The sequence below is a fragment of the Coenobita brevimanus genome, chromosome 83, assembly GCF_032717465.1.
Source record: "Coenobita brevimanus isolate Jiangsu-jjx chromosome 83, ASM3271746v2, whole genome shotgun sequence".
Lineage (NCBI taxonomy): Eukaryota > Metazoa > Arthropoda > Malacostraca > Decapoda > Coenobitidae > Coenobita > Coenobita brevimanus.
The window spans coordinates 4,299,804-4,322,089 of NC_137036.1; the positions used below are offsets into that span (position 1 = coordinate 4,299,804).

Genomic DNA, 22,286 nt, shown 5'->3' on the forward strand with positions numbered 1-22,286 from the left:
TGACTCAAAAGAAAACGTTGGCAAAATAGGAAATGGCCTGAAGAGTACCGAACGTGGAATTGACGTACAAATGTTTGCAAATGGAGATGAAGGGGCGATGAGAGAGGATGGCAAGAAGACTGAGGAAGGGAGGAAGAATGGGGGATGCGTTAAAGATGAAGAAGTGAGGATTGAGGAGGGGACAGAGACGAGAATGTGTGGGAGAAGGACGCCATTATGGGTGACCCGAGTACGTAAGGATCTCGTAAAGAAGCAGTTTATACCCATCAAGGTGCTGTTCTTCCTGCTGTTTGGAGGTACATAAGAGCTGCTCGTGCATTTTGTTCACTTTTTTTTCACTGGGAAGCACTGGTGGCAAGTGGTGGCAACCATCATCCACTCACTTGATATGGTGCTGCCTACTTCTTCCTTCACCTTTATCGTTCTTTTTCTGTCTGCCCTCCTCTCTTCAAATTTCTCCCATCCTCCCTATTATTTTTTGCTACTTTCCTCTTCGGGTGACTCTACATTGACTGAATCCAAATGGTTTCCTTTAACCCAGGAAACCATTAATAACACTGGGTAGCAACCATGTAACCAAATAACGGGGTGATATTGAGCCATTTATTTTGTCTCTGTTAGCTGTGTGGAGAGACGCAAATGTCGCGTCCATCGGGAACCAAATCTTCACACTCCTCACCGCGCCTCGCTGTCTGCTGCTGGGGAACATCGGTTCACTGCACAGGACAGCCCTGCGGGGATGGTTGTTCGCCTGAGGTTGATGGGCCTGTTTTGTCAGACAGACCGGGACTGATCAACAACAACTAGGAAACAATACGTTTATTATTTATTCATTGGAAATAAGTTAATACTTCACTAGAAAACAGTACAGTTGTCTCTGCCTAACATAACTTGGCTGTTCACTAGAAGGCAGTACATTTATCGTCAACTTATTACCTTTTTATTACCAAGAAGCAGGTCATTTTTTTTTTTTTTATGTGTACGACTCTGGGCATAGGCTTTACAACCTGCTCCCAAGGCCCAGTAGTCCTCCTACATACCATACACCTCTACGTTTCACCAAGTATTTGTCATTTATTTCACTAGATACCATCCATGAAATATGTTTATCACTTACTATTAATACACGGCACTAGAAAGGTTATGCTCGTCAAGGTGCTCTGCATGCTGTTGTTTATTGGTCCAATACGTGTAACATCAGTAATGCTAAGCTGTATCATATCCTGCGTTGCCATACTACCATTAGCATCATCTGTTTTCATCACCATCCCTTTTTATCAGCGTTACTCTATACCTTTATCCCTCTATGAGCCTCCACCCACCAATGATAGTGGAGAATTAAGTGGTTGGTCTGTCCATCTCGTTCACGCGTTTGTAAAACTCTTCTTAGTGCGATATCTCCTGAACCCCTTAAGGATTTCCACCAGACTTATGTTAGTGCTGCAGTGTGGGATAATGAATTGATTAGGTCAGCTAAGTCAAGGGTTCAATGGTCAAGGTCATGTGGGGTCGACTTTGATGGTGCGAAGTGTCTCTGGTGATGCAAACACTATATTTTCAAGGTTTAGAGGTATTAACCCAAATATTCAGTTCATCTCATGCACACGTCACAGTTTAGCCTTGTGTGCTGAAAAAACGTTCAGTTTTCTGCCTGCTTCTTTGCTCTATCTAATTTCTGAAATACTCCACTGGTTCCATTTAAGGTCTTTGTACTGACCAGATTACAAGAAAATCTATGTCATTACGAACTGTGGAAATGAATATAATGAGAAGTTTGCAACTCCAAGAGCCACACGATGCCTTGTGCAAGGTAAATAAATATTTTTTATATTTACCCAGTAGGATGAGCTAAAGGCATATTTCTGCTGTAATGATAACAAAAACTGTACTGCCCGAACACTGAGCAATGTGCTCCTTGATGAAGTTAATAAGATGTATATTACTTTTGTCTGTCCTCTTATTAAAACTGAAACTCTAAATGCTGCTTTCCAGGCATCAAAGCCTGATCCCACAAAGTAATTTCAAGAACCTGAAGAGTAAAGAGATTTTCTGCTTCAAAAAGTATGCAAGGATTTTCGCCAGCGGCAACTGCCTTGGTGATTAAGTGACTAAGCTTAGAGACAAATTGAACATGACTTGAAGTCCAGCAACACTGGTAATCAGAGGATGATTACAATCCAGCAATGCTGCTATGATTTTATCCTTGAGGCAGGAAAACAGATAAAAGAACTGAGAAGCCACTTGTGAAGATGAAATACATGAAATATCTCAGCCCTAAGAAATGTCTCAGCCAAATGAAACCACGATTTAGCAATCGTCCCTTGGAAAAATTGGCAAGAAAAGAAAATTTCGATGTACAAAAAGTTGCAAACCAGTATGATCACATCTCAGTGCAAATGAACTGGCAAGAAGAATTGCCTGACTCAGAAATCTCAACAGACCCTGTAAAGTTTAGGACATTTCTTTCAAATTAGGACAATGTCAATCAATCAATCAATCATTTCCTGTGGCACCTTCGGGGATGCATAGGGCCTCGATGAACTCACACCACCACATCCTATCTTGTGCTAACTCCTCAAGATCTCCCCAACACTCATCTCCAGCTTCCCGTCTCATTGTCCTCACCCACGTCTCTTTTGGCCTTCCTCTACCTCTCCTACCAAGTGCCACCCACCCTGGTGTACCTCGTACTATTCCCTGTCTCCTATACACATGTCCTAGCCACTTCCATCGTGAGAACCTAACATATTCATCGACCGGCTGCACTCCCGTTATTTCTCTAATTCTACTATTTGGTATCCTTTCCCACCACTTAACTCCTAATATTCTTCTAAGTGCTTTGTTTTCAAACACCAAGAATTTATTTTCCATAGTCACTGTGCTGTACCAAGACTCGTGTCCATAAATTAAGATACTCCTAACTATTACCTTATAAAGTTTGATTTTTGTATGCACAGAAAAATTGTTATTACTCCAAATATTTTTAAGCATTCCCATTGCCTGATTAGCCTTCTTTTCCTTTCCTCGAATTCAAAGTTCAAAGAACCATCCTTGGCTAAATAAGTACCTAAATATTTAAACCTATCAACTTGCTTTACAACCATACCTCCAATTACACATTCCTGCGCATTTTCCATATTCATACTGATTATTTCAGTTTTTCCACAATTAATAACCAAACCCACCTTGCGACCTTCACTCACCAAACAGTCCAACACTCTCTGCATCTCTTCTGGCCCATCACAAATCAAAACTATATCATCTGCATAATCTAAATCCAAAAGTTTCCTGTTCTCTCCCCAAAGTATACCTGCACCGGTTTCTGTTCCAACGCGTTTCATAATGTAATCAATGACCAATATAAATAGTAAAGGCGATAGAACACCACCTTGAATTACTCCGGACTTGACTTCAAACGAATCACTCAGACAACCACCAACAATCACTTTACAAAATGTGTCCTCATGCATGTTCATAATGACCCTCACAAACTCCTCTGGTATTCCATAATGTCTCATGATCTTCCCCATAGTCTCTTTCGAAACACTATCAAAAGCCTTTTCAAAATCAACAAAACAAAGACTTAACGGTACTCTCATTTCATTAACTTGCTGCATCAAATGTCTAACTATAAAGATCTGATCATTGCAACCACGTCCCTTTCTAAAACCAGCCTGTTCATCCCTCAGAATACCCTCAACCACCGGCTCCAACCTATTTAACAACACTACTGAAAACTTTCAAAGCTATCGGTGACAAAGAGATTCCCCTCCAATTACCACATTCACTCAGGTCTCCCTTCTTCGGAACTTTAACAATTACACCATTCTTCCAAACTGATGTTAGTAACCCCGTCACCCATATCTTATTGAATACCTTGGTCAAGATCATTATTAATCTATCCCCCTCCACTTTAAACATTTCCGGAAATAAACCATCCTCCCCTGGTGCCTTATTATTCTTTAACTGTTTTACTGCTTTCTCCACTTCTGCAAGCCTCAACTCTCCTGTTTCTATATTTAAATCTTCCTGAGCAGACGGTATATCCTCTTCTGGCGGTATTGGTCTATTAAGAACTGTCTCAAAATGGTCTTTCCATCTATTTTTAATATCTCCATCTTTGGTCAATAAATTTCCTTCCCTGTCTCTAACTGGTATTTCCTTGCGTTTACCTGCATTACCACTCAGTTCTCTAATCGATTCATATGCTATTCTTTGACTCTGTCCATCATTTTTGTTTATTAAGATTTCAGTCTCTGCAACCTTTTCATCCACACATCTTCTTTTATCTCTCCTAGCTAACCTTCTTACTTCTGAATTCAAACTCCAGTACGTAGCTCTTGCTAATTCAATCTCTCGTTCATCAACGCATTGCATCTCACTCCTCAATTTAGCCTCACCTCTCTTTTTTATTGAGCCGGGATCCTGGCTCTATCTGATATAAATATACGAGATGAAATTCAGGGTGAGCAAACAGTGAAATAGTAGAATGCACCAGAGAAGAGTGTCCATTGAATTGAGTGAAAAGGTGACATTACTGGGGAGCAACTATACTCTTTTACCTCAACCTGTACTGGACCTTCGTTCATTTGCAGCATATTCCACGTAGTCCAATGGAAGAAAAGGATCACACAAGGTTTCCACACTATTTCCTTGGCACTTCTTTCTGACTAGCATCATAGTTTAGTGTCCACAGCCTACATACAGTATTTACAACTCGGCCTTCAAAATGGAGATAAGGTAATTTTACGCCAATTTAAGGACCAAGGATGAGATGGAGGGATGGAGTGGAGAGGTATATGACAGAGGGGTGTGTGAGCTGTGAGTAGGACTGTGAAATGGCGGGGGACAGGGCGACATGGAGGCGATTTGTTTGTGGCCACCCCTTTCGGGATTAAGGCGTCTGGCAATAGATAGATAGACAGAAAAGGGTATTTTTTTATTTTTTTACTGGTGGTGAAATTCCAACATATAATCGAATCTACAGGACAGTTTCATAAAATGAAGACGAAAGGCTGGTGGTCAAAAGCAAAATAGTCAATAAAGAGAACTAAAGAAGAAGTTGAAAAAAAAAAAAAAGGCAAGCGTGACTACGAAGGCCGGAAGGGTTGCACTCCCACTCATAGCGTGATCATGACAAACACAGATATCCTTGGCCGAGGTTGCCAGACGTCTTTGCGTAAAAAAGGACAGATGCATCGTAAAAACCAGGACATTTGAGAGAGAGAGAGAGAGAGAGAGAGAGATAGATAGATAGAGAGAGAGAGAGAGAGGAAGATTAATAGATTAGAAACAAAAATCACACATACCTATAGTCGAATAACTGATTGACAACATCTGGTCAAAAGAATCCCCTTCACCGAATTCGTCTGCATCAGTGGGAGTTGAGGGGCTTGCATGGTCGTCTCTACATGCTGCCTCGACTGATGTTTTCCCTTCCAGATCCTCGTAAATCTTGCTTGAGAAACGTGCTTGCATTTTTTCACTAAATACAAAGTTACGACAGCAGATTTCATTGTCGTGTAGGCGTGTTCTGACTCTTAGAATTGCCTCAAGGTAACGCGTGCTTAACATGGTTCTTGCATTGGCTTTTGCATTTGTATCATCAAGAAAATACCCGTTCAAAGAAGGCTGTACTTAAAGAATACAGCGTGAGTTCACTGTAATAGCTGCCAACTCTAGGTAACATTTTTCTCCTATTACATTGTCCTATAGTCGACGGTAAAATCGATGAGTTAGTGAAAGTTTTTCAAAATTACGGACTTGATATTTGTGCTCTGACAGAAACTAGATTAACTGGAGTCGATAAGTTGGATTTGGAGGATGGTATACGTTTATTGATATCTGGCCGACAGGATGGAATGCATTATCAGGGAGTAGGATTGTTGCTGGGTTGTAAGGCAAATAAGGCTTTATGTGAGTGGGATCCTATAGATGAGCGATTGTTATACGCACGGTTTAAATCAAATCATGGCAACATCAGTCTGTTTGTGTGTTATGCACCTACTAATGATGCACTCGATGAAAGGAAAGACACATTTTATGAAAAGTTGCAAGAAGGAGTAGGAAGGGTACCTAGACATGATGTTTTGATCTGCGTTGGAGACTTTAATGCAGTAATGGGCTGTTCAAATGAGGGATTTGAGGCATGTATGGGTAAGATGGGAGTTGGTAGTAGGATGAGTGAAAACGGAGTGAGGTTTGGAAGCTTCTGTCTAGCAAATGACTTAGTCATCGGGGGCACACTCTTTCAGCATTGCAATATACACAAGACAACTTGGGTGTCGCCGTGTGGAAAATTTAAAAATCAGATTGATCACATCGCTATCAGTAGGAGGCATAGAAGTTCTCTGCTAGATGTTCATGTTAAACGGGGAGCGGATATTGGTAGTGACCATCAACTCAGCATTGCAAAAATAAGGTTTAAACTTAAAAATCAGAAGAAGGAAAAATCTGGTGTTGGTAGATACGATATTGTTAAGCTTAGAAGGGAAGGAGAAGAAAAGGAGGAATTCAGATTAGAATGCAGAAATAGGTTTTTGGTGTTGGAAACGTTGGAAGAGGGGGAGAGAAGTGTAGATGAGATGTGGGAGGATGTGAACAAAGTTTTGCATGAGACTGCTGAATGTACGATTGGAAGGAGACATAGATTCAGGAGAAAGAAATGGATATCAGAGGAAACGTGGGATATCATAAAAAAGAGAGGTGAGGCTAAATTGAGGAGTGAGATGCAATGCGTTGATGAACGAGAGATTGAATTAGCAAGAGCTGCGTACTGGAGTTTGAATTCAGAAGTAAGAAGGTTAGCTAGGAGAGATAAAAGAAGATGTGTGGATGAAAAGGTTGCAGAGACTGAAATCTTAATAAACAAAAATGATGGACAGAGTCAAAGAATAGCATATGAATCGATTAGAGAACTGAGTGGTAATGCAGGTAAACGCAAGGAAATACCAGTTAGAGACAGGGAAGGAAATTTATTGACCAAAGATGGAGATATTAAAAATAGATGGAAAGAGCATTTTGAGACAGTTCTTAATAGACCAATACCACCAGAAGAGGATATAACGTCTGCTCAGGAAGATTTAAATATAGAAACAGGAGAGTTGAGGCTTGCAGAAGTGGAGAAAGCAGTAAAACAGTTAAAGTATAATAAGGCACCAGGGGAGGATGGTTTATTTCCGGAAATGTTTAAAGTGGAGGGGGATAGATTAATAATGATCTTGACCAAGGTATTCAATAAGATATGGGTGACGGGGTTACTAACATCAGTTTGGAAGAATGGTGTAATTGTTAAAGTTCCGAAGAAGGGAGACCTGAGTGAATGTGGTAATTGGAGGGGAATCTCTTTGTCACCGATAGCTTTGAAAGTTTTCAGTAGTGTTGTTAAATAGGTTGGAGCCGGTGGTTGAGGGTATTCTGAGGGATGAACAGGCTGGTTTTAGAAAGGGACGTGGTTGCAATGATCAGATCTTTATAGTTAGACATTTGATGCAGCAAGTTAATGAAATGAGAGTACCGTTAAGTCTTTGTTTTGTTGATTTTGAAAAGGCTTTTGATAGTGTTTCGAAAGAGACTATGGGGAAGATCATGAGACATTATGGAATACCAGAGGAGTTTGTGAGGGTCATTATGAACATGCATGAGGACACATTTTGTAAAGTGATTGTTGGTGGTTGTCTGAGTGATTCGTTTGAAGTCAAGTCCGGAGTAATTCAAGGTGGTGTTCTATCGCCTTTACTATTTATATTGGTCATTGATTACATTATGAAACGCGTTGGAACAGAAACCGGTGCAGGTATACTTTGGGGAGAGAACAGGAAACTTTTGGATTTAGATTATGCAGATGATATAGTTTTGATTTGTGATGGGCCAGAAGAGATGCAGAGAGTGTTGGACTGTTTGGTGAGTGAAGGTCGCAAGGTGGGTTTGGTTATTAATTGTGGAAAAACTGAAATAATCAGTATGAATATGGAAAATGCGCAGGAATGTGTAATTGGAGGTATGGTTGTAAAGCAAGTTGATAGGTTTAAATATTTAGGTACTTATTTAGCCAAGGATGGTTCTTTGAACTTTGAATTCGAGGAAAGGAAAAGAAGGCTAATCAGGCAATGGGAATGCTTAAAAATATTTGGAGTAATAACAATTTTTCTGTGCATACAAAAATCAAACTTTATAAGGTAATAGTTAGGAGTATCTTAATTTATGGACACGAGTCTTGGTACAGCACAGTGACTATGGAAAATAAATTCTTGGTGTTTGAAAATAAAGCACTTAGAAGAATATTAGGAGTTAAGTGGTGGGAAAGGATACCAAATAGTAGAATTAGAGAAATAACGGGAGTGCAGCCGGTCGATGAATATGTTAGGTTCTCACGATGGAAGTGGCTAGGACATGTGTATAGGAGACAGGGAATAGTACGAGGTACACCAGGGTGGGTGGCACTTGGTAGGAGAGGTAGAGGAAGGCCAAAAGAGACGTGGGTGAGGACAATGAGACGGGAAGCTGGAGATGAGTGTTGGGGAGATCTTGAGGAGTTAGCACAAGATAGGATGTGGTGGTGTGAGTTCATCGAGGCCCTATGCATCCCCGAGGGTGCCACAGGAAATGATTGATTGATTGATTGACATTGTCCTAATTTGAAAGAAATGTCCTAAACTTTACAGGGTCTGTTGATATTTCTGAGTCAGGCAATTCTTCTTGCCAGTTCATTTGCACTGAGATGTGATCATACTGGTTTGCAACTTTTTGTACATCGAAATTTTCTTTTCTTGCCAATTTTTCCAAGGGACGATTGCTAAATCGTGGTTTCATTTGGCTGAGACATTTCTTAGGGCTGAGATATTTCATGTATTTCATCTTCACAAGTGGCTTCTCAGTTCTTTTATCTGTTTTCCTGCCTCAAGGATAAAATCATAGCAGCATTGCTGGATTGTAATCATCCTCTGATTACCAGTGTTGCTGGACTTCAAGTCATGTTCAATTTGTCTCCAAGATTAGTCACTTAATCACCAAGGCAGTTGCCGCTGGCGAAAATCCATGCATACTTTTTGAAGCAGAAAATCTCTTTACTCTTCAGGTTCTTGAAATTACTTTGTGGGATCAGGCTTTGATGCCTGGAAAGCAGCATTTAGAGTTTCAGTTTTAATAAGAGGACAGACAAAAGTAATATACATCTTATTAACTTCATCAAGGAGCACATTGCTCAGTGTTCGGGCAGTACAGTTTTTGTTATCATTACAGCAGAAATATGCCTTTAGCTCATCCTACTGGGTAAATATAAAAAATATTTATTTACCTTGCACAAGGCATCGTGTGGCTCTTGGAGTTGCAAACTTCTCATTATATTCATTTCCACAGTTCGTAATGACATAGATTTTCTTGTAATCTGGTCAGTACAAAGACCTTAAATGGAACCAGTGGAGTATTTCAGAAATTAGATAGAGCAAAGAAGCAGGCAGAAAACTGAACGTTTTTTCAGCACACAAGGCTAAACTGTGACGTGTGCATGAGATGAACTGAATATTTGGGTTAATACCTCTAAACCTTGAAAATATAGTGTTTGCATCACCAGAGACACTATTCGCACCATCAAAGTCGACCCCACATGACCTTGACCATTGAACCCTTGACCTAGCTGACCTAATCAATTCATCATCCCACACTGCAGCACTAACATAAGTCTGGTGGAAATCCTTAAGGGGTTCAGGAGATATCGCACTAAGAAGAGTTTTACAAACGCGTGAACGAGATGGACAGACCAACCACTTAATTCTCCACTATCATTGGTGGGTGGAGGCACATAGAGGGATAAAGGTGTAGAGTAACGCTGATAAAAAGGGATGGTGATGAAAACAGATGATGCTAATGGTAGTATGGCAACGCAGGATATGATACAGCTTAGCATTACTGATGTTACACGTATTGGACCAATAAACAACAGCATGCAGAGCACCTTGACGAGCATAACCTTTCTAGTGCCGTGTATTAATAGTAAGTGATAAACATATTTCATGGATGGTATCTAGTGAAATAAATGACAAATACTTGGTGAAACGTAGAGGTGTATGGTATGTAGGAGGACTACTGGGCCTTGGGAGCAGGTTGTAAAGCCTATGCCCAGAGTCGTACACATAAAAAAAAAAAAATGACCTGCTTCTTGGTAATAAAAAGGTAATAAGTTGACGATAAATGTACTGCCTTCTAGTGAACAGCCAAGTTATGTTAGGCAGAGACAACTGTACTGTTTTCTAGTGAAGTATTAACTTATTTCCAATGAATAAATAATAAACGTATTGTTTCCTAGTTGTTGTTGATCAGTCCCGGTCTGTCTGACAAAACAGGCCCATCAACCTCAGGCGAACAACCATCCCCGCAGGGCTGTCCTGTGCAGTGAACCGATGTTCCCCAGCAGCAGACAGCGAGGCGCGGTGAGGAGTGTGAAGATTTGGTTCCCGATGGACGCGACATTTGCGTCTCTCCACACAGCTAACAGAGACAAAATAAATGGCTCAATATCACCCCGTTATTTGGTTACATGGTTGCTACCCAGTGTTATTAATGGTTTCCTGGGTTAAAGGAAACCATTTGGATTCAGTCAATGTAGAGTCACCCGAAGAGGAAAGTAGCAAAAAATAATAGGGAGGATGGGAGAAATTTGAAGAGAGGAGGGCAGACAGAAAAAGAACGATAAAGGTGAAGGAAGAAGTAGGCAGCACCATATCAAGTGAGTGGATGATGGTTGCCACCACTTGCCACCAGTGCTTCCCAGTGAAAAAAAAGTGAACAAAATGCACGAGCAGCTCTCACGTACCTCCAAACAGCAGGAAGAACAGCACCTTGATGGGTATAAACTGCTTCTTTACGAGATCCTTACGTACTCGGGTCACCCATAATGGCGTCCTTCTCCCACACATTCTCGTCTCTGTCCCCTCCTCAATCCTCACTTCTTCATCTTTAACACATCCCCCATTCTTCCTCCCTTCCTCAGTCTTCTTGCCAACCTCTCTCATCGCCCCTTCATCTCCATTTGCAAACATTTGTACGTCAATTCCACGTTCGGTACTCTTCAGGCTATTTCCTATTTTGCCAACGTTTTCTTTTGAGTCACGGCCATTTTCAATCTTTTTTACTTCCTCTTCCATGGGTCCATTCATGATCTTGCTGTTACTGACCTTTCCAAGTTCAACATTTTTCCCATCGTCTGTCAAGAAGGTCCTGTTCACTTCTCCTTTGTTCTCGATATTGTCCGTATTTTCCATCTTGTTCGCGCCACTTTCAAACTTATTTACATTTTCGTCCGTGGGTTTATTATTGTTCGTACTCTCACTGTCGTTTACAGGTGTATATTTCCCATCTTCCAGGCTCATATTTTTGGTGTTGTTTTGAAATTTATTATCAGTTTCGGCGTATTCTCCACTTTCTATGTTTCTGTGTCTGTTCTTTCAATATCAACTGCATATTCTGCACTGCTCTCAGGTGCTGCTTCTCTCTCGTCCTCGCTGTCCGTCCCACATGCCATCTGTCAGAAAAGATATCAAAGTTCAACATTAGAGTCATTATCAGTATTTTCTTCATTCATCAAAGTAATTAAAATCCCATCCCTTGCTCATACATCACCGTCATCATCACCATTACACTCGCGAAGCATGAGCGGGTGCTGTTTTGATGACGTGTGTGTGTGTGTGTGTGTGTGTGTGTGTGTGTGTGTGTGTGTACAAAATATATCAAAAAGTTTGTCTCTGGTTATAATCAAACTTGGTGGTAAGGTAGAGGGACCACCCATGCGATTTCTTTTTTTTTGGGGGGAGGGGGAGGAGGGAGAACAATACATCATAGGTCAAGGTCACGCGGGAAGATCAAAGCGTGACCTAGCAAGACCAGCTAAAGCATTTTTTTTTTTTTTAGACCAAACTTGGTGCACGGGCTGAGAGTAATTAAAAAAAAGGAATTAAATTTTGAGGACAGCCAAGGTCACAGGAAAAGGCTTAAAATCAACGTTACAAGGCGGGTCAGTTTGAGCAGGTCAGAACCGATTGGGAAGAAAGTTGGTGGAAGTGTTGAGGGTCAGGCAAGAATGAAGTTGTTTGATTTGACTTTAAAAGGGAAGAAAACTGGTGGAAGTGTTAAGGGTCAGGCAAGAATGAAGTTGTTTGATCTGACTTTAAAAGGGAAGAAAACTGGTGGAAGTGTTAAGGGTCAGGCAAGAGTGCAGTTGTTTGATTTGACTTTGAAAGGGAAGAAAACCGGTGGAAGTGCTAAGGGTCAGGCAAGAGTGCAGTTGTTTAATTTGACTTTGAAAGGGAAGAAAACTGGTGGAAGTGTTAAGGGTCAGGCAAGAGTGCAGTTGTTTGATTTGACTTTGAAAGGGAAGAAAACCGGTGGAAGTGCTAAGGGTCAGGCAAGAGTGCAGTTGTTTAATTTGACTTTGAAAGGGAAGAAAACTGGTGGAGGTGTTAAGGGTCAGGCAAGAGTGCAGTTGTTTGATTTGACTTTGAAAGGGAAGAAAACCGGTGGAAGTGCTAAGGGTCAGGCAAGAGTGCAGTTGTTTAATTTGACTTTGAAAGGGAAGAAAACTGGTGGAGGTGTTAAGGGTCAGGCAAGAGTGCAGTTGTTTGATTTGACTTTGAAAACACTGGGTTGCCAATCAGGTTGACAGGGCAAAGGAAACTGTAGCATCCTTATGTGATTTGTAAAGGAAGGTGTTGGACTCCTGGATTGTTCCTTCTTGTTAGCATTATGATGTTATAGATAGATAGATAGATAGATAGATAGATAGACTCAATTAATAATGAGGTATGTAAACTGACAGGTATATCAAAAGCAAATTAAATACCACCATCACCATCAAAACTACTAATCATTTTTTGCTGAATAAAATCGTTTGTTCGTTGCATCTCTGAAGGAAAGGACAACGGACTGTAAATGTGCAACCCACCACCCCTTCTCTCTCTCTCTCTCTCTCTCTCTCTCTCTCTCTCTCTCTCTCTCTCTCTCTCTCTCTCTCATTATACTCACCAGCACGATCCCCGGGTCCAGTAACAGGTATTTAATGACTCAAGACATAAATGACAGTGTTTACCAGTTGGAGAGAGAGAGAGAGAGAGAGAGAGAGACAGACAGACAGACAGACACACACACACACACACACACACACACACACACACACACACACACTGGTGCAGTGGTAACGTTCTCGCATGCCAACTTGGACGGGAGTTCGCGCCTCGCTCAAGTTGCGAAAAGTTTCACTGACGAAGTGGGTGGTTACTCTCCCCCTTGAGCAAGGGGACGGGTGTGTACGTGTGTGAAGGTCACAGTCTTGCCCTTAGATCGGACTATATGAGCTCTCAGCTCCCTTCCGGGAGGGTAAAAGCTGACGATCACGACCATTAAGTGATCCTGACCGACCCGGTGAATTACACACACACACAGAGGGAGACAGAGACAGACAGACAGACACACACACACAGGAACACTCACGCTGGTTTCAATGCCGTATATTTCACCTTGTCCCTTGCCACTCAAATTTGACCTATTACTCCCCATATAGAATCACTTCATCCTTCCTTCACCTCTAAGTCTTCCGTCAACAGTGCTGCAGGTCAGACAAGAACTGTTTGCGTTGGCTGCGTCCACTGACATTCAATAGTCATTCCCTGTGACTTTGAACTTTCCTGTGACTTTGAACTTCCTTGTGACTTTGAACTTCCTTGTGACTTTGAACTTTCCTGTGGCTTTGAACTTCCTTGTGACTTTGAACTTCCTTGTGACTTTGAACTTCCTTGTGACTTTGAACTTCCTTGTGACTTTGAACTCTCCTGTGACTTTGAACTTCCTTGTGACTTTGAACTTACTTGTGACTTTGAACTTTCCTGTGACTTTGAACTTTCCTGTGGCTTTGAACTTTCCTGTGGCTTTGAACTTCCTCGTGACTTTGAACTTTCCTGTGACTTTGAACTTCCTTGTGACTTTGAACTTTCCTGTGGCTTTGAACTTTCCTGTGGCTTGAACTTTCCTGTGGCTTTGAACTTTCCTGTGGCTTTGAACTTCCTTGTGACTTTGAACTTCCTTGTGGCTTTGAACTTTCCTGTGGCTTGAACTTTCCTGTGGCTTTGAACTTTCCTGTGGCTTTGAACTTCCTTGTGACTTTGAACTTCCTTGTGGCTTTGAACTTTCCTGTGGCTTGAACTTTCCTGTGGCTTTGAACTTCCTCGTGACTTTGAACTTTGACTGTTTGTAAAATGGAATACCGTCATCGTTGTTTGAAACTGACGGCTTCCATCAAGGTTTGTCTCCATTGGAAAAAAACTGTTGAACTGACTTTGCCCAGTTACCAGACCCTTTGACCTATTGTCCTCTCACTCTCTTGGGTGATCCTCAACTCATCCTCCAAGATTGATCCTGATTAGGTCAAAAGTGGCGTAGTTATTTTGCTCACAGACACACGAGTCGAATTTTGACCCTGCCCTCTGACACTGACCTTCCACTGACTGTACTCTAAACTGAATACCTTCCTTCTTGCCTGATCTTTAACACCTCCACAACGTATAAGCTAAGATGTAAATTATGAACTGCCGTTGCCCCTGGACCCCGGCTTTTGACCTTCCCCTGTGCCCTTGACCTTTGAACGTTCTCATAATGGAATCCGTTTAGTTCGCCTTATCCTTAACCCTCCTGGATCCTGTCCATCCCTTTCTATTATTTCAATCAGAGAGTGTCCTTGTTATTTTAGTCTTCTTGCCACAACTTGATATTATTCCATTCTACAAGGGGATCTCCCTAGTGCAAAGGTTAATGGGAACTATAGCTAACACCTCCGTCTCTATGTTTACCTTTGCAGAATAGAATCGTTTGAAGGTGACAAGAAAAAGCAGTTATAAAAAAGACATCAGCTTGGCGAAGGATTTAATGAAGTGTGCATCAACCCCGTCCATAAAGTAATCCCTCTAAGCAGGATTAAATCGACTGAGGAATAAAATGAAAAGACGCTGTGGTGCTGAAAGGCTTAATCTCTAGTAAACGATAATGTGTGTATTGTACAGTGGCCACCACAAGTCCTGTCGCCTCTACTGCTTCCCTCATCTACCTTGAACTAAATCTACTTTCATCTACCTTGAATTAAATCTACTTTGAATTAAATCTACTTTGAACTAAATCTACCTTGAACCAAATCTACTTTCATCTACCTTGAATTAAATCTACCTTGAACCAAATCTATTTTCATCTACCTGAAACTAAATCTACCTTGAACCAAATCTACTTTCATCTACCTTGAATTAAATCTACCTTGAACCAAATCTACTTTCATCTACCTGAAACTAAATCTATTTTGAACTAAATCCACCTTCATCTACCTTGAATTAAATCTGTCTTGAACTAAATCTACCTTCAACTAAATCTACCTTGAACTAAATCTACCTTGAACTATATAAATCTACCTTGCACTAAATCTACCTTGAACTAAATAAATCTACCTTGCACTAAATCTACCTTGAACTAAATCTACCTTGAACTAAATCTGCCTTGAACTAAATCTTCCTTGAACTAAATCTTCCTTGAACTAAATCTTCCTTGAACTAAATCTTCCTTGAACTAAATCTACCTTGAACTAAATCTGCCTTGAACTAAATCTACCTTGAACTAAATCTACCTTGAACTAAATCTACCAATGTATGTATGTATGAATGTATAACTGCAGAATCTACATCTGTCTATCTATCTATCTGTCTGTTTGTTTATCTTTCTATCTAGCTATCTATCTGTCTATCTATCTATCTGTCTATTCATCTATCTATCTATCTGTTTATCTGTCTATCTATCTATCTATCGGTCTATCTGTTTCTCTATATCTATCTAAATATACAGTATAGATATATCAGCAGAATCCACACCTATCTATCAATCCATCTGTCTATCTATCTACACCTATGCATCTATCTGTCTATCTATCTATCATCATGTGTTTTCCCAGGCGAGATCATTATAACATGTTGCTTGTAATGCTGGGTCTGCCTCTTCACCCCAATGACGTCTATCTATCTATCTATCTATTGCCAGACGCCTTAATGCAGTGAGGGGTGGCCACAAACAAATCGCCTCCATATCGCCCTGTCCCCCGCCATTTCATTGCCCTGCTCCCGGCTCGCATCCCCCTCTCTCATATACCTCTCCACTCCATCCCTCCATCTCATCCTTGACCTTCCCCTCCACGGTCATTGCAATCACGTGAATTTATTGCCTTAGATACTGTGAACTGGAGGGGTTAGATAGAGATTTCATTAAGCCCTATATTACTACTGGTCTGTCCTTAGTTGACCCCTACACTGGTCTGTCCTTAGTTGACCCCTGCACTGGTCAGTCCTTAGTTGACCTCTATACTGGTCTGTCCTTAGTTGACCCCTACACTGGTGTGTCCTTAGTTGACCCCTGCACTGGTCAGTCCTTAGTTGACCTCTACACTGGTCTGTCCTTAGTTGACCCCTACACTGGTCTGTCCTTAGTTGACCTCTACACTGGTCAGTCCTTAGTTGACCCCTGCACTGGTCTGTCCTTAGTTGACCCCTGCACTGGTCAGTCCTTAGTTGACCCCTGCACTGGTCAGTCCTTAGTTGACCTCTACACTGGTCAGTCCTTAGTTGACCTCTACACTGGTCTGTCCTTAGTTGACCTCTACACTGGTCAGTCCTTAGTTGGCCTCTACACTGGTCTGTCCATAGTTGACCTCTGCACTACTACTGGTCTGTCCTTAGTTGATTAAAAAAAAAAAAAAAAGTCCTTTACTGGTAACCAAATAAATCTCCATCGGACTTAAGTGGCAAGAGAACATCGTCAAGGTGAAGGAGTTTATGCAGCTGCACCTAACCCTTGCAAGACCTGGCCTGGCTGCAGGAAACTCAAAAAAAAAAAAAAAAAAAAAAAAAGTCGTGGCGCGTGACTCTGAGGTTGTTATTATCGTGCCCTGGCAACCTACCCCTCAACAGTGCATCCAGTTTCGTGTATAATATGAGACACATGTGATTCGTGTATAGCATGTTCGTGTATGATAATAACCGTGTATAGTATATTCGTGTATAATAATATGATTCGTGTATAATATGATACGAAATCGGATGCCCTCTTGAATGGTAGGTTGCCAGGGTACGATAATGACAAGCTCAGAGTCGTGCGCCGCGACTTTTTTGTTTTTTATAGTGATCCTTCAGCTTTTTGTATCTCAACACCCCGAGGTTCGATTCCATGTCGACCTAGTGCCCCCTCTCTAATAATATTACTCCTCTCACCTTCAGTTTCCCGAAAAAAAATAAATAAATAAATAAAATGAGAATGGCTGTGAGCAAAGAGTTGAATTTTGTGAGCGATTTCATTTTTGTTACCTGCAAAATAACATTCATACAAAACTTATTATTATTATTGCTTCACTGCCACACTGTTTCCCACATTACATTTTGGTACAACACTAGCTTTTTTTTTAATGCAAGGACGAGGGAACTAAAGGCCAGGAGTCCATAAACTGTTCCCTCCAAGAAAAAACAGAAACAAGATAACAGAGAGCCAAATTCAAGATCCGTTCATTTCGAGATGCCTGGACACTGCATTTAAAAGAGTGGAGATCATAGGCAGTAGGAAATACAGACGAAGATAGTTCACTGAGTGCCATTCTTACTGTGGGACGCATGAACCTTGTACTCCTGTTTTTTTTTTTTTTTTTTTAAGCTAAAACCTCAGTTCTCTGGTGCAATTACTCTATATATATATATATATATATATATATATATATATATATATATATATATATATATATATATATATATATATATATATATATATATATATATATTTTCCGGATGTCTTTCTGTATAACCCCAAGAGTCCATTTCAGTGTCCCCTAAAGACGTCGAACCGCTGCTTTAAGAACATCTGATGTAAAGTCTCTCCCAGCAAAAATAATAACTAGAAAACGGAAACTGGCACGAGCAATTCCAGTGACTCACCACACGACAAGGCCATCCAATTTCTTCCTCAGTTCGCCTGCAGGGGCCGACTTATTCCCCAGTAACTATCGCTGGACCCGGTGATTTCAACTGGCTTCATATAGTGTTCCATAAAACATAAATTTTGAACTTTGACCTTGACTGTGACCTTGAGTTTTGGGTCAAGGTCATTCATACTTAGTAGCCATACATAGCATAGCAAGTTCTATAAATGTACAAAGCATGGTGATTGTAGACCAATTCTATTTTTTTTTTAATTATGCACTCAATGACCCCCAACTACTTTCCATTGACCCCTTGGTGATCTCAGAAACTACTGGCCCAAATGGGCCCATAGTCATTTCAGACCTGCTCCCCGACCTTGACTATATCCCACAAGAATTCCAAGTCTGTACCTTTAGCGGTTTCTGAGAATCCGCAAATAGACTATTATTACAGGTTTTTGGCAGTAACTGGACAACAAGTGCTGGGAACTGGATGATACTGGCTCATATGAAGCCGCCAGCTGGGGGACTTTAATAATAATAATAATAATAATAATAATAATAATGAAGATAATAATAAACGTCATGGCATTGGAAGGGTCAGTTTTGCAGCTACGAATTACGTATATTGCATTTTGTTTATGTAAGATAATTTTACTGTGTTTAAGACGAGCCTGTGGCAACTAAAATGTTAATCCCTCCATTAACAGCACTCGTTTTACTCTAACTTGGCCTAAAATTGCCATTCCTCCATCTTGAATCCTCAGTTCTAACAACAGATCAACACTAGAATATGATGCTAGTCATAAAGAAGTGTTATGGAGGGGATGGTGAGCTGTGGGGTTGTTTTCTGCCACTGAGCTACGTGGAATAAGCTGCAAAAGGACGAAAATCTGGGCCAAGTTACGGTGAAAGAGGCATAGGAATAACTCTAGTATTATGTCTGCAAACCCGTAGTGAGTTATCCAAATGACACACACACACACACACACACACACACACACACACACACACACACACAGGAAATCGAACTTTTTTGAAGATATACGTGCAAACTTCAACCTAACTTTCAACAGCCTGTCACCAAAACTGCAATGATCTTCCCGAAATTGAAAACCACCATCACACAATCACGTAGAAAAATAAAGCTTGTAGTGGTGAAATGAGAGAGAGAGAGAGAGAGAGAGAGAGAGAGAGAGAGAGAGAGAGAGAGAGAGAGAGAGAGAGAGAGAGAAAGAAACAATTGTAGTGAAATATGAAGAAATGGTCAGTAACTAATAACTGGAGCAACAACAACAGTAATAATAATAATAATAATAATAATAATAATAATAATAACAAATAAAAATAAACTTGGGGTGGGATGCTGGAACAAATTTCCGATCAGTTCTCTGTGGTAACTAAGATCAGATTTTGTGTGAAGAAGGTGAGACGGGAAAGGTGCATTCCTTCCCTTGTCATTTTATATATAAGAAATATTTCCCTTGTAACTAATATGTACTTCTTACAGGATCAACGAGAGTCAAGCAAAATCCAGCACCTTCCTTGCCCTTCATTAAAAACAAGATAGAAAAGTTGCGATATGAAACAGATCGTAAATTCGTAAATCTGGTCACAGTATGTCTAGCCGTCAACAAATTCTGACGACCACCTCTCCGAGAATACCTCTTACCCATGTGTGGTGAAGGTGGCGAGACTGAGAGCCATCACAGCTACACCCTACATTCACTTTCATATTTTGTATCTTGCACACACTTCCAGACTCAGTCACCAATCCTTGTCTGTTCCATTCATTTTCTCTTACCAGAACAGTACCATCAGTACACAACTGTACAGGAAATTTGAACGCCTTATCCGCTTTTCTGTCTTTTTCTCATACACACACTGGTTACATCTTAATAAATTATTTTTTCCCCCCAAGAGAAAATCCTTGCTTCGAGACATTAGGCCTCCCGTTATCTGTGCGTCTTATATACCCTCTCCCACTTGGACAGACACATTCATTGTCCTCCCTTGTAATTCTCACAGGTGTCTCTCGGTGGATAACTTACAGATGTGTGGCGAGGCAGCGACAGAGAGAGCCAGCACAGCCGACCACCACCACGTCCTGACTTCCACTGCATCAACTGGTAGGGAGACCCGGAGGCCGGAGGAGCCTCCGAGGAGGAGGAGAGACGGCGTCCTGTTTACCACTCCCGGCAGCAGGGTTGCCAGCTTGGGCGAAAAGTAGCGGATTGGGCTACTTTTGGAGGGTGTGTGCTACCAAAATTTGAAATCCGCTACTTGCTACTTTTTGGGCTACTTCAAATTACATTTGGGCTCTTTGTTAGGTGATTGGGCTACTTTCCTACTATAGCATGTACTTTATTATTTAACATTTTCGAGACCAATCTTGAATGCTTTTGATAAAGTGAATTGCTTTTTCAAAGGGAAGAAGCAGGTCACGGTAGTCTTATTTCTGAGCTGGAAAATTTTACTTTATCAATACAGTACTCAGACGAGTCCTATATCCTGACAGTGTGAAGCTTGAAGTGGATATGGGTTTCACTTCAATTTTTCTTCCTCTTTAAAGAGTTGACTTTGGCCATGAATTTTCTGTCCTTTTTGCCAGCAAGAGAAAGGATAATATAATTTCTGAAGGAGACTTAGTGACTGTTAAGTCTAGATGCCACAAAGTTCTTACTAGAGCATGTAAGGAATTACTCGCTCGCATGCCAGAAAATGTTGAAACTTTAAAGAAATTAAAGAACTTGTCACTAACTGTTTGTGTAAGTCACACACGGCCTTCATTCTCAAAGCTGCCACTTGAACTAGCAGATCAATCTAAGATAAGTGAACTTGAGAGCTAGTGGCATCAGATTATGTACCAGCAACTGGATCATCATTTTGGACAAAACCAATCACAGTGAAAAATGCAGGAGAATTAGTAATAAAAGATCTCACAGAATTTGCACTAAGGGCATACAGCATCCTAATAAATAATGCCTTGGTTGAAAGGGTATTTTCCCGAGTCACATCAGTTAAAACTGAGGAACAAAATGGGGTTAGAGCTCTTAACATCAACTTTAAGAATAAAAACAAGCCTTGAACTTAATGGAACCTGCTGCTCATCATTTGAACCTACAAAGTCCATGCTAAAGTGTGTTCAGTCTATAGGCTACAAATTATGAATTGGATAAGAAAATCTATTGGACAACATAAATTTGTAAATACAGTGATATGAAAAAGAAATCTTTTTCGTTCAAATAATCCAAAAGCAGTACATTAATTTAAATACGGTAATTATTTTAGTTCATACAAGAAGGGTCCAGAAAGTGCTGTTATTTTATTATCAGTGAGAAAACACCAAGAGGAAAAGAGGAACAACACATTAGTGGTAAGTTCAAGTATTAATAAATTTTGTTTCTAAATTATTATAAAGCAGCATTCATACAATATATTTTGTATTTTAATTGGGCTACTTTTTGTTGCGATCCGCAACTTTTGAGGTCTGGTTGTGCTACTTTTGGTCACAAGAATCTGGCAACCCTGCCCGGCAGACCGCACCTAACCAGTTGCCAGTTAGCGAGTTCAGGGCCTCATTAACGAACAGGTGCGTTGCATCTTGTGTAAGCGATTGCCTGAGTTATAGCGCACTATTGAGTTGGTATGATGACAAAAGAAAACAATGAAACACACCATTGTTAACACTGGCAACGACGCTTACTGCCTCAACACCGTCACTGTCACTAATAACGGAAGACTTTCCCTCTCAAAACTTGTTATTCTGACCCATAGCCTAATGCTTCCCAATTTAAATGTCCTTAACAGGAAGATTCAGACGCATTGTTGCCTCTCATAACCTTCTTCCCTACCTTCAGTCCGCCAGGGATGCATCACTGGCATTCTTCCCATCTTCTTTCTGATTATTAGTCTTCCTCCTTCTGAACTTTGGCAAAACCTTTGTCACTGCACTTAACATCTCAGAGGCTTACGACAAAGTATGTCACAAATCTTTAATTTCCCAGCTACCCTCTCATGGGTTCTGTGCCTCTCTCTGTGTCCTTACCTGACGTTTCCTTTCTGATGATTCTACAGCTGCTATTGTAGACGGCCACTTCTTCTCAGGCTGTCAATAGTGGTATTCCTTGAGATTCTTTCCTGTCACCAACTCGTCCCTCTATTCTTCAGTGATCTTCTGAGTTGCACATCTAGCTCAGTCCATTCATACGCTGATGATTCCACGCATCACATGTCCACCTGCTTCACTCGGTGTTCATCATGGCTGTTGCTTCAGCAGTCACAGGATGAGGTTGTGGCACACCATATTTCT

At 40.8% G+C, this 22,286-nt stretch overlaps 1 protein-coding gene across 1 annotated transcript in view; it reads right to left on the bottom strand.

Moving 5' to 3' along the window:
- LOC145409862 (major facilitator superfamily domain-containing protein 6-like) overlaps positions 1 to 11,015 on the bottom strand; it is a 98,041-nt gene extending 87,026 nt beyond the window's left edge. The window contains exon 1 of the mRNA XM_080280144.1: positions 10,811 to 11,015. Coding sequence (XP_080136270.1) covers positions 10,811 to 11,009 — 199 coding nt within the window. The 5' untranslated portion in view covers positions 11,010 to 11,015. The remainder of the gene's footprint in view (positions 1 to 10,810) is intronic.
- Positions 11,016 to 22,286: the final 11,271 nt, after the last annotated feature.